General features: G+C 39.7%; 1 protein-coding gene across 1 annotated transcript in view; it reads left to right on the top strand.

Annotated features, from left to right (window-relative positions):
• The window catches only part of unc5a (unc-5 netrin receptor A), a 224078-nt gene that overhangs the window by 366 nt on the left and 209387 nt on the right, over positions 1 to 14325 (top strand). The window contains exon 2 of the mRNA XM_053323557.1: positions 7271 to 7409. Coding sequence (XP_053179532.1) covers positions 7271 to 7409 — 139 coding nt within the window. The remainder of the gene's footprint in view (positions 1 to 7270; positions 7410 to 14325) is intronic.

Here is a 14325-nt window from a genome sequence, read left to right on the forward strand (position 1 = left end):
AGCATGCCCAAATACATTTGTAGCTCTCTTCACATCACTATCAAATGCTGGAGAAGCTGTGGTCTTTTCTCTCATCTCTTTCATCTGTGCAGTGAAATCATGATTATCTAATCTTAGATAAAAACCATCCAAGGCGAACCCCCCAGTTTCTCTTATCCTGTAATTCCATCATAATTGTATTCTCTTTAAATTGTTACTGCTGAGCTCTACCTCAGTTTAGCTTTTTTATTTCAGCCCTCACCTCCTATTATGATTCCATCTCTGCATTGACATCACCTTCACTAAAAGCATTTTTACTTTTACATATCAGATCCTTAAAGGATAATTACCGTTTTTTACAACCTGGACCTTATTCCTAGCATAAAATACGATCATTTACTCACCCAGACAAGTTTGGTGTCATTTGGATGAAATTAGCTCCGGTGTTGCGCCGCGTATATCTGTATAATGCGAGTACACGGGGCACTGATCTGACATCATCTGAAATGACATCATCCAGATCAGAGGTTAGTAGGTCACCTACAGACCCTGGATGTTGATAACATGCCACCACGGGCTTGGAGGGGAATAGCACTAACGTATCATAACAAAATAGTGGTGAAATGAACTAGTTTCGCAGCAGATAATGTATTATATAGAGGCTCCGCTTCGGTGCCCCGTGTACTCGCATTATACGGATATACGCGGCGCTCCACTGGAGTTAATTTCGTCTGAATGACTCCAAATGACACCAAAGTTGTCTGGGTGAGTAAATGATCGTATTTTATGCTAGAAATAAGGTCCAGGTTGTAAAAAACAGTAATTATCCTTTAGTGAGAAAAATCTTATTTGGTAAGAATCACCAAGCCTCACACAACATTTTTATGTTCATCAATATCAGAGGAAACCCCCTGAAACACTGACCAGTCGGTTCAATTGAGACACCCCTGGAGTGCAAGAGAACTGTCCTCAGTCCAGACTTTGACCTGCCTTTTAATCATATTCTCCTGTTCAGCACAAATCTATACACAGGTACACAGAGTTACGATCAGAGGAAACCAGTGCAGGTCCCATCTCAGACATATAGTGTGTTTACTAACACCTTCAGAAGTCAAAATCCAATACTATATTTGGTTTGAATTGCAATAAACTGCAGTAAAAAGCAACAAAAACTGATACATACATTTCCTTTGGGGGTGAATTGACACAGAACACAGAAAATATCAGACTTACTCACTGTGTCTGTGAAATAAACAGATTCGATCCTGTGAAAAGTGAAGGTCTATATTGGTTTTTAGCTATTAAATCAGCCTTGGTCATGAAGGGGAGATATAGATGAAGACAGGGAGGGCTGTCAGGTGAAATCTGAACATTGCACATATAATTCATTAAATGCAATACAGCTTGTGGACACAGAGCACAACAGGTGAACAGAGAGACAGAGGAGAGAAAAAATGCTTTGCAGCCAGTGTTTTATTTTGTATTTGATATATGAAAGAGATGTGCAATGGTTCAACGTGCCAATAAATCATCTTGGAGTTGTAGTAGGCTACACAAAAAAACCAAAAAAAACAGTATGGTAATAGCCAGGAATGTTTGCCTAAGTAACATCATGAATGTGTGGCAGAGAAAAACAGTTGTATACACTGGCATACTGTTTCAGTCAAATGTGGTAGGAAAAGAACATGGTAACTTGTGTTGACTTGAAGCTTGTCACAACCTGGATCATAGGTACAGCTATGATCCAGGACACTGGGGCCATGTTCACAATGTAACTCTAACATTTCTACACTAAAATTGTATTTTCTTACAAGAAACACTGACATGCTAGCTGCTCTGTGAGGTTGTACGTGCTAAAATGTTTATAATAATGCTGATATTAAGCAGGTATAATGTTTACTGTGCTTACCATCTCAGTTTAACTAAGATGAGGTAATTAGCAACACAAAGAATAATGGGATATATTTAAAGTTAAAGGATCATCAGAGTTTTTACAATTGATCCAATTTCACAGCAATCACTCCAAGTTGTTAAGACATTTCCCACAAAAAACCCCACAAATGTTGACTATAGATAAAGCCAGGAGACCATCAAAGTATACCACTCCTGGGAACTGTGAATTAGAATTTGTGGCAACCCATCTACTAGATGATGAAATTCAATTTCATTGAATAAGTGCAATGCCGGTGGTGCTAGAGAGGTGCCAGGGCATCATCAATGGCTTCATCCTCTGGGCCGTCAATGTCTGTTCAATCCATCCAATAGTTAATGTATTTATACCAAAAGTCATCCTAAGAGTTGCTTGACTGACTGGATGCTAAATACATTCTATAAAAATTAAACAATATTAGAATTAAGTAGGTTCATCAAAAATGTCTTGACCTCCATATTTCTACAATTTTCTTTCAGCCCTGTATACAATTGTTAGTTTTACTCTCACACAGTCAACTTTGTTACATTCCAAAATAAGAGGTTTGTGTAAACATGAACACTGTTTAAATTCATACATTTATGCAAAACAATGACTCTGCTGGATATATAATTCATATTATACACACTTCTCTATTATGACAGTACATTTTCCAAATGATCTTTTGAGCAGGACACTTTTAGTTATTTGTCAGGTCTGAAACCTATATTCAAGTATTTCCTCCCACAAATCAAACCTGCAAGTTTTATGTTCAAGGACTTATTTGCTCCTGTCTGACTCTCACTCTGACAAAACAGCTCTGTCAGAACAGCTTGCCTTACAATGCATGACTTCATTTTCCTGCGTGGAATCCCACGACCTATTGGTCCATTGACTGGTGTCACAACTCAGAGCTTATGTCCCAGTGTCAACATGAATGCACCAGTGGTTCCTCTTCAGGAGTGACACACAGCATGAGGCAGGGTAATAAATAAATTAATCCAGTCCAGGCAGCATGCTGAATTTTAAGGAGTCATCATTGTTGGAGATAAGCAGAACAAGGCAAATCTGAGTTCTGGGGGAAACTCTGGCCTGAAACACATGTTGCTGTGTGCTTTGATCTAGTCTGACAAGGGAGGAGAGCTGCAGAAGACAGGCAAGGCCAACAGTGATCAAAGTCAACACCAACATACCTCTGCTTTCAATATTTCATAGAGCAGCGCTGGATTACTAAAACATGTCATCATAAAATATCTGACTTTTTTTGATTGATATTTGTTGAATAGGTTTCATCTAAAGCTGTTATGTGCTTTTGAGTCTTTGAAAGCATATCTATACAAAATAGATTTTTTTTTTTACTCAGTGCTCGTCACAGAGAAAAACTGAAGGGAGGATGATGAGAAATCATGTTTGCGCTCACTCCAAAGTGATGCAAAGAACTCCATGATCAGTACCTTACAGCAGGGTGAACACTCCACCTCAGTGTTTTATTTATCACTTGCTGTTTCACTTGCCAGACAAAGCAGCAGTGACAGATGCACGGAACAAAATGCTGAACGCCTGAATCAGAGAGAATCCGACACAATTGACACTAGGGCAGAAAGACAAGACGCTTCTTCCTTTTGCAGTATTTTGTAATGCATTGTCAGTGCCTTATGCAAATCCAACACCTGCAATATCACAACCTTGATATAGAAATAATACATCCAAATTAAATAAAAACTATGAAAATAAGTAAAATAAATGCTGTGAATCTTAATAAGAACATTTTCATCTCCAGGAACCTGCTTTTGGGTTAAAGGGATGGTTTGACATTTTGGGAAATAGCTTTCTGAGAGGTAGATGAGAAGATCAATACCACTTTGTTATCTACGCTAAATGGAGGGAGAGCCAGAAGGCTATTAGGTTAACTTAGCATAAAGATTTGGATCAGGGGGATACAGCTAGCCTGGCTCTGATCAAAGTTTAAAAAATCTGCCTACCAGCACCTCAAAAGCCCTAATTAACATGTTGTATCTCGTTTAAGCCATACACAAACACAAGAAGAGTTGTGGTTTTACCAAGGGTTATATGTTTCTTGACTAGGAGTTTTCTCACCACTCTGAGTTTGCCAGCAACAAGCAGGATGTGTTAGTGAGCTTTAGAGGTGCTGGTTGATGTATTTTGAACCCCTGCTTCCTGTCTTTATGTTAAGCTTAGCTATATCACCTATAGCTTTAGCTCCATACAGTATGTGATGCCAGGACACAGGAATTGATTTTTTCCAAGTCTTGGCAAGAAATTAAATTGAATAGAATTAGCCTCCTAAAATGAACAATTATTTTAATCATTACTCATCATTACTTTAAACATCTTTTATTTCATTTATTTGTGAGGGAATATGTACATGGTTAAACATAATTGTTACCTTTTACTGTACTGTACCAGAGTTAGCTTACAGCACATTTTCTGCAGTCCCTTGGTCACAATGAAGACATATGCAGAATAACAGAACAGTAGGCCTACATATAATGAAAAACAGAGAAGAAGACGCATAATACGAAGAGGGAAAAAAAGGGTTAGAAAAACGTACAATATTTCAATTGAATGGAAATAACATTTCAGCCAAATCAACACTTAATATGTTTTCTTTAATTTCAATGCAACTTGAGGGATAAATTAATGGAATATCAGATCAGAGTTCAGACTTGATTCTTCTGCACTATTGATGCGGCGAAGACTTGTAATGGCCAGAGTCTCAGCCAAGTGGCTCAGCTTGTCCAGAGTCTGGGAAGTGATTGAGAGGAACAAGGGTCCCAGGAGACTGAGCTCTAAGTAAGAGCGATTCTCTCTGCTCTCTCAAAGTATGGACCACCATCCCGATGACCTTCTACTAGCGTGCAGATGAAATTGGATGATTTCTTGCTGGGGCTGAAGAGGAGTGACAGGTGGCTGTGCTACCAAGCCTGAAGGAGAGCCAGTCTACTCAATCCAGTCCCCGACTGCTGCCTTCCACTCATGTGGCAGCTTCCTCCACTGCGATCATGAAACATCTCACAACATCATCACTTATTTATGGCCAGATATGAAGAGAAATATTTCAATCTCACTGGACATTTGAGAAGCTTCAATATATGCATGTGACTCCTCTAATTTGCAAACATGATTTAATAAAAATGCAATCATATGTGAACTCAAGACAGTTCTTCGTTCTGATTTATGTGACACTGATGCTGCACTTCCGGGCATTATGTTTATTTATGTGTTTATTTCTTTTTGGTAATCACATGACATGCCTGTTCCTTTGCAGCTTATGAATTTTGAGCAGTTTTACTTGTTCATGTTTGAGCTTAAAGTTCCTTTTTTAGAGAGCACATACAGGTTATAATGTGCATATTCTTTCACTGTGCAGTCATGAGCAATGCTCCTCCAAAAGCCAGAAAACCAACTGAGACTCTAATCTGTGATGACATGCTGATATACAGCTTGGAGCTGCTTCATTGACCATGAATGGGAGACTGACTTTGTGTACTCATACAATGTTTGCCTGAAGTTTCACATCCAAGTGAGTTTTATATTGATAGTGCTAAAGCAAAAAATGTGCCCCGTCTCCATGAAAATAATTCAGAAAACTGTTGCAGACACATTTTCCATCATTTCAAATTCATCTCCCTGCAGCTGCATCTCACTGAAACATACACACAGGCAAGTTTATTAAGGTAAATGCACAAACAGAAACCACCGCACAACCACACATAGCTTTTGTGTTGTGACTCCTGAAGTGACACAGCTTTAGGAGCTACTCTCCTTTTTATTCCCAGCCAGACAGAGCAGGAGTCTGACTCTGCATCCCGGTCGCTGTTGCTTCTCCAGACCTCAGGGAGATTCAGCCACCTCGGAGGATAAAACACACTGCATGAGAAACATTTCATCACCATCATCTTCCCTACAAGGTCAACTGAGGCTGTTAACATGCACACAACCATTCTTCTTCTGTGGTGTGCTAATATTGTACAAATGAGTCCTTGAGCATTGTATTTCTTCAAAGGAACATGGGTGAGATGAACAATGGATTCACCTCTTTCCTCTGTCATCTTTGTTCTTAATTTGCTCAGCATTGTGGGTGTAAACCATCTCACACTGGTGTTCTATTCACAGACAAAATAAAGAAAAAAAACACACGGAAATAATTAATGAATAAAAACCCTCAGGGAGGGCTTTTAAATCTACATAATATCAAACCGTAGCTTTTCCTTTTTTAATAAGAAGGCGTATTGGGTTCTGTGATGTATTTCTTGCATGCCTAATTACTGAGATATGAATTATCTTTCGTCCTTTGCAATTTAGTAAATAAATCCCAAGGGAGCTCATTTGAAGCAGGAAATAGGCCATATTTTTTAAGTGGAGAAACCACCATGTGAAGAAGGTTCCATAGGGGAAATATGTAACCAAATCAGTCATGTAATGGAGAAAATCAAAGCACCACACAACCTTGTTTACTCAGAGGATGGTATCTTGCCATTTTTGGTCAGACAGAGAGATAACCAGGAAACAACTCTCTCCCACTTGTCTGCAAAACATGTGAAGCAGTGGTTGTTTGCAAAGTTAAAAGGGGAGATTAAGATCAATAAAATAACACGTTGTATGAGCGAGTTAAGCTTGCATGTTTAGGAGAGATGAAGAAGCAGAGAGAAATCCAGTACATCAAAGGTGAGGGTGAGAGAGACGCAGAAAGAGCCAGAGAGAATGAGATGATGAGGAGAGATGGGAGAGTCCAAACAGAGCACCTATAGGTCGGTTATTCTGGGTTCCTCTGAGCAGGCAATGGGCAACCCTGCAGGTACTGCTCTCCCTGGGCTGAGAGCACTCCAGACAGACTGCAGTAATTTACATTGACAAAGCTGTCAGAGGAGAGGTGGCCTCCCGCATGGTGATGGATGCCGACCTGGGAGGAAGAAGAGAAATAGAAAGAAAGAGGAGGAGAGGATTCAGGAAATGAGCAAAGAGGAAAGGCAGACATCTGATTCTGGGTGTAGTATTTGAATAATACTGAGCACACACTAGAATAAGACAGCGAGTAATGCAATAAGAGGATTTTCACTTTCTACAAGAGATCAAAAGCACTCCTCTATAAGTCCAGAAGTTTTATCAGTGTTCTATCTCTAAAGGCTATCGACGAAAGCTCCCTGGCACTTACACCCTTAGAGCAAAATGCAATATGATACACACCAGGTTGTATCAATATTTTATGCATTGTCTGCCTTTCACATGGGGGTTAATGGAATAACAAAATAAAGTAACAGAACAGTGGGAGAGGAAGGAAGCAGATAACTTCTTACCCTCCATGTTTTCCATTCCAACTTCCTGTAGAAAGATGTGCTGACGCTGCATCTCCCGGGGCAGGTGCTGCATGGTGTCAGGGGCCCCCGGTGAGCAGCTCCTTGCTCCTGTCACCTCTACTAACACTGGCCCTCGTCAGCAGGGGCTGGCGCCAGCGCCGCAGCCTCCCACTCCTCCTGTCACTGTCCTCACACAGGCCAAGGTGACTTTGTTCCCTCCTGATGGAAAAATGACAGCTACTGCAGCTGCAACGTCCAAAAAAGTCAGGGAGCAAACAGCTTCTATCTCTGTCCTTTTCTTTCAGTCTGTATTTCTCCCTTGCCTTCTCTCCATCTTACTATTTTTCTATATCTATTTCTATATCGCTTCCTAAAATATGCCTGTATATATTCTATTTATTTAGTTGGAAATAATTTGAAGTTAAGCTAAAATGAATTAGCTGCAGTGTATGTAAATAACATTTCTCGTGCTCTCTTTAGAAAGAATATCAGTTAAGAGAGAAATTCATATTTTATACATTTATATCTATATTTGGGTTTTAAACTGGCACTTCCCATCTTTGCATTAACCAGATGCTGTTGTTTCTCTGTCGACATAGATAGTAAACTTCTTTGACTATCATTTGATTTTGATTGATATTTGTTTAAATTATAACTTAGTATCCCCGCTAACTCAGCTGTCAAACACTTGCAGGGACACACCAAGGAGCCTTTCTGATGTATTTTTCTTTCACCAAATAATGAAAAAATATTAACAATGAATTAATTATGTTTGACTGAAAAAAAATGTTTCCACTGGACGAGATTCATTTTTGTCATTCCCTCACTCTGACCTCTCTCAGTAATCAAAGCTACATTGCTGTGCTGTCACTGTTAGTTGCGTTGATGCAAACCAATATGGATCCCATTCAATAGATCTCAGCTAAGGGACACTGGGGTTTAAAGCCTGGCATAATGTCTATCCTGCAGTTACTTCACCCAATGAATGGCAATTACAGAACATTAAAAAGGCTAATTTCTCCCAGTAATATAATAAAAGTCCCTCCTCATATTTGCATTGTACTGCTTCTTTAAAATTTTGAGAATAAGTCAGTTCCTTAAGCACTGAGGTCTGAATCATCTCACTTGGCATGTTAGTTCTGAATTAGGCATGATATACCGACTTGGGAATCTAATAGCATAAATAGTGAGATTTTCATGTTTAGGGTGAAGCTGTTGAAAAAGTTTCATTTGAATTACAGATGGCTCTGGGAGCATTGTGGCAAGACTGAAGTGAGAGTAATTGGTAAAATGTAGATGACACACAATGCTGCATGCATTAGTACTGCAACACATCCTGAAATGGGAGCTGCTTATTCCATTTTTCAATGCTCTTACTGTACTCTTGTTGTTTTCATAGCAGACTGATTTGTCTACTTCTCCTGTTGCACTGTAGATTGCATCCTGGGCTTTTGAGCTGCTTGCATGAAAAATGTCTGCTGTCAACACAGTGTGTCTCCTGGACAATGGTAGCTGAAATCCTGTTTTGAGTTTATATTTAATGGGTAGCAGGGACTAAAACCTGATGAAATGGAACAGTTATGTTGAATTCGCACACGCACAAAGGGAGGATAGAGAGAGACAGAGAGAGAGAAAGAAAGAAAGAAAGAAAGAAAGAAAGAGAGAGAGAGAGAGAGAGGAGAGAGAGAGAGAGAGAGAGAGAGAGAGAGAGAGAGAGAGAGAGAGAGAGAGAGAGAGAGAGACAAAGACAGAGAGAGGCTGTGGTGAAGGGCAGGAAAGATTTCTGTGTTTTCCATTCTCCTGAGCACTGGAGGGATGCTGTGCTGGGGACTCATGCTGTGATAAAAGGGGAGAAACCAGATATCAAACTATGCTGTCCACCTGCCGTCTTCTTTCACATTCATCATTAGATGAACCTGTCATATAGGCCTTGCTTTGGTCAATTATCACCATCATCCATTTCCAGCATTAGACAACATATGGAGAGTGGCCATCTGCTGCGATACAGCTGGAATTACTTGTCAGGCAAATGGTTGCTCTCTTACAGTACAGAAAGCCTGTTTAAAAGTTGACTTGGTCATAGCTTGAGACAAACTTTGAAGTTTTCAACTCAGAAATGGGAAATTAATTAATTTATCGAGGACTATTTGAATATCATTCAACACAAGCTGTCACTTGTGAGACATTTATGTTAAATTGAAGTCACATGTCAGTCCATCAGTTCTGCTCACTTCTGTCAGAGGATAGAGATTTGATTTGGAAAACATTAACATCTCACCCTCGCTCACTCTCTCTCTCTTTCTCTCTCTCTCTCTCACACACACACACACACACACACACACACACACACACACACTCATATGATGTACTGTTGTGTAGGAGATATCTCTAACAGCCTCACGATGACTCATTTTGCATCTGGCATTGCTAGTTGCTATCCATGCATCTCGCCATACTGCAAGTTGTCCATATTTTCACCTCATTTTCAAGATATTTCACACCACAGCTGATGATGGCTTGTGATGACATCATCACTCAAGCATTGAAGGGAATAGGTAAGCATCTGGTAAGCGCTCCGTCCTGACTCTTACTGTAACTGCTGAAGACTTTCATTTACGGACAGCAATTCTGACTTGAAGATGTTATTCTGCAGATATCATTTTCTCGATTTCTGTGCTTTTCTTTTGGACAGACCTATATCATTTTTCCTCCAGGGGCAATAATAAAACAGTGCTGAAAGATAACCATTATGCTAGACCATGTCATTTTATATTTGAAAGTGTACACAGCATTTTCAATCTCAGAGGTGTACACATTTGAGCAACCAGCTGTGAGAGAGACAATGTAACCTTACCTCAGTTTTTACATTTCATTGTGTAAGTCAAATGACAGCTTTCATCCAAAGGTTATTTTCTCAAGAAATAAAAAAAACATACAATTGCAATTAGTTGTATTTCTCATGATCTCTGAGGTCTAACTCTCTTTTAAAAAGGGCATTTACTACTCTACTGTAACCAGTTTAATAATTCAGGAAAAAGATACATCAGTTTTTGACAAACACAGTTTTTCTTGTTGTTTTTGAAAATGATTTAAGAGTTGTTCCGACTTGACTATTCTATGATTTTGAGACTGTAAATTAACGCATAAGGCCTCTGAAGATTAAGCACCAATTCATCTGCCTTGAATTGTTCATTTTTCTTGTAACATAATGGTTATTCTTATAGGTTGCTCTTCATTGCGGTTTTATCATTTATAATGTTCATTATTCCAGAAGACTGATAAGTGCATTTCCTTCCTTTTCCCTTTTCTGTCTCATCTATGGGTTTAAAACCCGGAGCTGTAAATCAAGCATTCTTTTGTTCACTGTTCATTTGGAAGGAAGACTTTGCTGACTTGTCCCTTTAAGCAGTGATATTGTGGAAGCAGCTCGTGGCAAGCATCCTCGGAAAAGATATTCTGCTCCGCTTAGCAGGTTCATGAATACTGAACGGCATTGTAAAGATCAAACAGAACGAATTAGGTGCTCCAGTGTGCGTAGTGTAGAGGAGTGTGGTTGACACTTTGACATCTGCAATTGTGTCATTATTACTATGTAGTGATAGCCGGAGTAAATGTTTATTGAAATGAAAATCTGCCATAAGCTATTTACTGTAGTTAGACATTTTGTAATAGTTGTGTTCACATTTACATTTTGAACTTCTTTATTTAATCTGTTACCACTAATTGTGCTAGTATTATAAGGGTCTGTCCAACTCTTCTGCTTGTTTTTTCTGGCATCTTCTAATATGATATTCTAGGCCTGACTCCTAAATCGCTTTGTCTTAGTTTGCCCTGAGTTTTGAACAACTTCCAAATAGCACCAGATAAAACCTTATTCCATATTTTTCAATCCCTTCTGGTGTGCTGGATACAGTAGTTTAAAGCCTCCTTTAGAGGGAGCACTGTGGCTGTCATATTTCTCCTTTATAAAAATAGGCTGTTTGAAGCAACCAGCAACAAGAGGTGCATGGGCGATTGCACCTCCTGGTGCACTGTCTCATCCCGTGCATAGCCGCCGCCTCTCTTTGTCCTTCATCTTTGTTTAGAATCCTTGGGTCTGTTTTGGGTAAATGAGGTTCATGACCTTGGCTTTCTGCATCGCCAGGCTCTCACACTGTTTCCTCATGGTCGAGGGGGAGAGGCTGGCACTCAGATGGAAAGCACTCTCAGCAGACGGTTTAGTAATTACACACTGGAACCCAATCAGCCTGAACACTGGTTCTTAATTAGCAGAACAAAACAATAGTGCATGGATTGGAGGACCCTGGAGGTCACACTCTCCCCTCAGGTATCCCATCAAGGTGCACTTTAAAGAGGCTCGATCCTCTTTGGCCATTCTTCACCTTCCTGATCAGACTGCCGGGCTCCAGATGGATCTCAGCAGGTAAAAGGAGCCACCATATACCCCAAATGAAGCAGCCCAATGCCATTGGATGTGGCAGAGATATACTTAAAAGGTGTGACTGCCTGATAGGTAGAATGAATGAGCATTTGGGCCTCTCTTCGTGGATGCAGAAGCAGAAGAGAAGAGAGGTCACCTAATCCATTCTAATCAAGGCTACAGCAGCAACACACATGGTGTTCATTAGTAAACAAGAGAAAGAGCTGCTCCACGACAAACAACTTGGCCATAATTAGCATGTAGACGGTCTTGCGGTGGACAAAGCCTCTGATAGGGGTCAGGACAAACAAACCTTCACTACGGTGTGGAGTCAAAGCATTACAATCAAACCTCTTCACATCAGATTATGCATTCAGTTTGATTCATGCTTCAACTATAAATTGGCAGCGTGCATTTCTCTTGCACATTTGATATTTACAGAGATATTCATAATGTCTAGTTAATGGACTATGTATGCTTGCAATAATTCATCCTGTAATACTACCCAGCCTAAATTACAACCATGAGAATACTGCTTCCAATTTCCTGCATGGAAAGATCTTAGATGTCCACAGTCTCTTCATAAAACTCCATAAAATGACAGTAAAAGCATTTCAGATAAAGAAAAACTGAAATATGTAGATAATAGGAGATAGATAGATAACAAGCACAGGAGTGAGTGTGTAACAGAAGGAGTAGAGCTGCTGCAGTCTGACATGCTGCCAGGGAGTTTTTCTATTCTCTGCTATTAACAGTTAGGTAGAGCAGGGTAATAGTTTTTTTCATGTCTATTAATGTCTCTCTCCAGAGCCAGCAGTTACATGCTGTGTCATTAAAGGTCAGAGCAAATTGGATCTTCAAATGAAGACAGTCGGAAAAAAAGCAAGACTTCTTAATAGCTCGCGTAAGGATGCCAATAAATGCTCTGATTATTATTAATGATTTTTCTCAGTATTGATTGGCACTGTCTTGTTGTCTAGGTCTTGAGTGATCTCCCACACTCAAACTATAAATGTGAAGTGCTGCACTGTAGCCAAAGACTATTTTACATATGTTTCTTAATTTTGTTTTTACATAAATCTCTAATTCCATCACATATGGGACTAGCCGCCATTATTTCATTCAAGAAAGTATGAAAAAACCAGGATGAGTTATATGTATAGTTATGCAATTCAAAACCAGTACATAACTTGAACAAGGGAAAAAAAAGATGGAGAGGGAGAGAAGAAGAGCACAGAGTGTCTACACTTTGAATGACAGTATAGTAGGATGAATCTCTATTCCTGGTGGACAGTAAATACTTTATTTTCCACTTCTTAATATTAACCACATGCACATACTGAGAAGATACGATCTGATCCACTTGCAGTTTAATATTAATGATAGGAAGTATGAATGCAGTTTTCTCTGGCACAAAGAAAATCCCTTATTAGTGTGGAGCTGATTAGTGTTCTCCACCAATGCTCAAACAAGAGAAAAGCAAATTATTTTCATTTAGAAGCTAGTATAGATGAATGTGATAGCGCTGAGAAAAAAAAAAGCAATAGCCTCACCCATAAAAGCAACAATTAATTAAAAGGGCTTTATTTGCCTTTTTCTTATATCTGGTAGACTGTTATTGCTACATGGGTGCTGGAGAGTCGGATACATGGTACAATCACAGCACCTTTGAGGACAACAAGATAGAAGTATCCCCCCTCCCCGTCATTTCTTCTGCCATATCGACTGCCAAGTTGATATTTCAGTTTCTGTTATGTGACATTTGGCTGACTGAACAGAGGTGTCGGGGACAGCCATCACCAAGAGAGGAGGCAGAGTAGGTGGAGGGAGTAAAGAAGAGATAGAAGGAGCAAAAGACAGAAGAGGGTGGTGGTGGTGGGGGGGGGGGGGTTAAAAGAAACAGAGATAGAAGTAACAGACAGTGAGAGAGGTGGAGGGACTGAAGCAAAGGAGAAAGAGGAAGACAAGAGAGAGAGAGAAAAAACTGTCATATCCACCCTTATCACAGCGGTCTGTATTTTTCCAAATGTCTCAGCAGAGGGTGCATATTAACTGTAATGGTGTGTCTTTGTCAAGGCACCCGCTAGGCCATTCACATCCCGCACACTCTCTGCAGGCAAACTCCACCACGCCACCACACACCCAACTAGCACTACAAATAGTAGATGTCCCCTTGTTTGGAACCAAATGATTTCTGTTTCATTCTTTCCAGGAGGTTTGCTGTGGGATATTTTGCCATGTTTTTTGAACAGGAAGTAAGAGGGACATTGAATAAAGGCAAAGAGAGAGAGAGAGGATGTTGAATACTTTATGCAGCAACATAGATCAGGCAGTTAGATTTATAAATGTATTAAAAAGAAAAGGTTGCTACGTTCTCTTGAGTAGTGTCATGTGTGATCCCTGTAAGTGCAAAGATTTTCATTGAATAAACTGTCTACATGTATAGTCCCCAGCCTATATTAAGTAGCTCATCTGAAAGCTGTTAGGAAATGATAACCCTGAAATCCAGCTTGCTGAGAGCTCAATCTGTAGATGCAATACCGTAGAAATGTGAGGCACATAAAACATGGTATCAGATAAATAAGCAGAGCCTCATACCCAGGTGAAATTTAAATGAAATTCCTGCATAAGATATGTGTTACAATCTATGTGCCAGAGAGAAACACTGACACACGAGTGTTCCTGTAATGTATGCCCGA

The sequence above is a fragment of the Scomber japonicus genome, chromosome 8 (assembly GCF_027409825.1).
Source record: "Scomber japonicus isolate fScoJap1 chromosome 8, fScoJap1.pri, whole genome shotgun sequence".
Classification (NCBI taxonomy): Eukaryota; Metazoa; Chordata; class Actinopteri; order Scombriformes; family Scombridae; genus Scomber; species Scomber japonicus.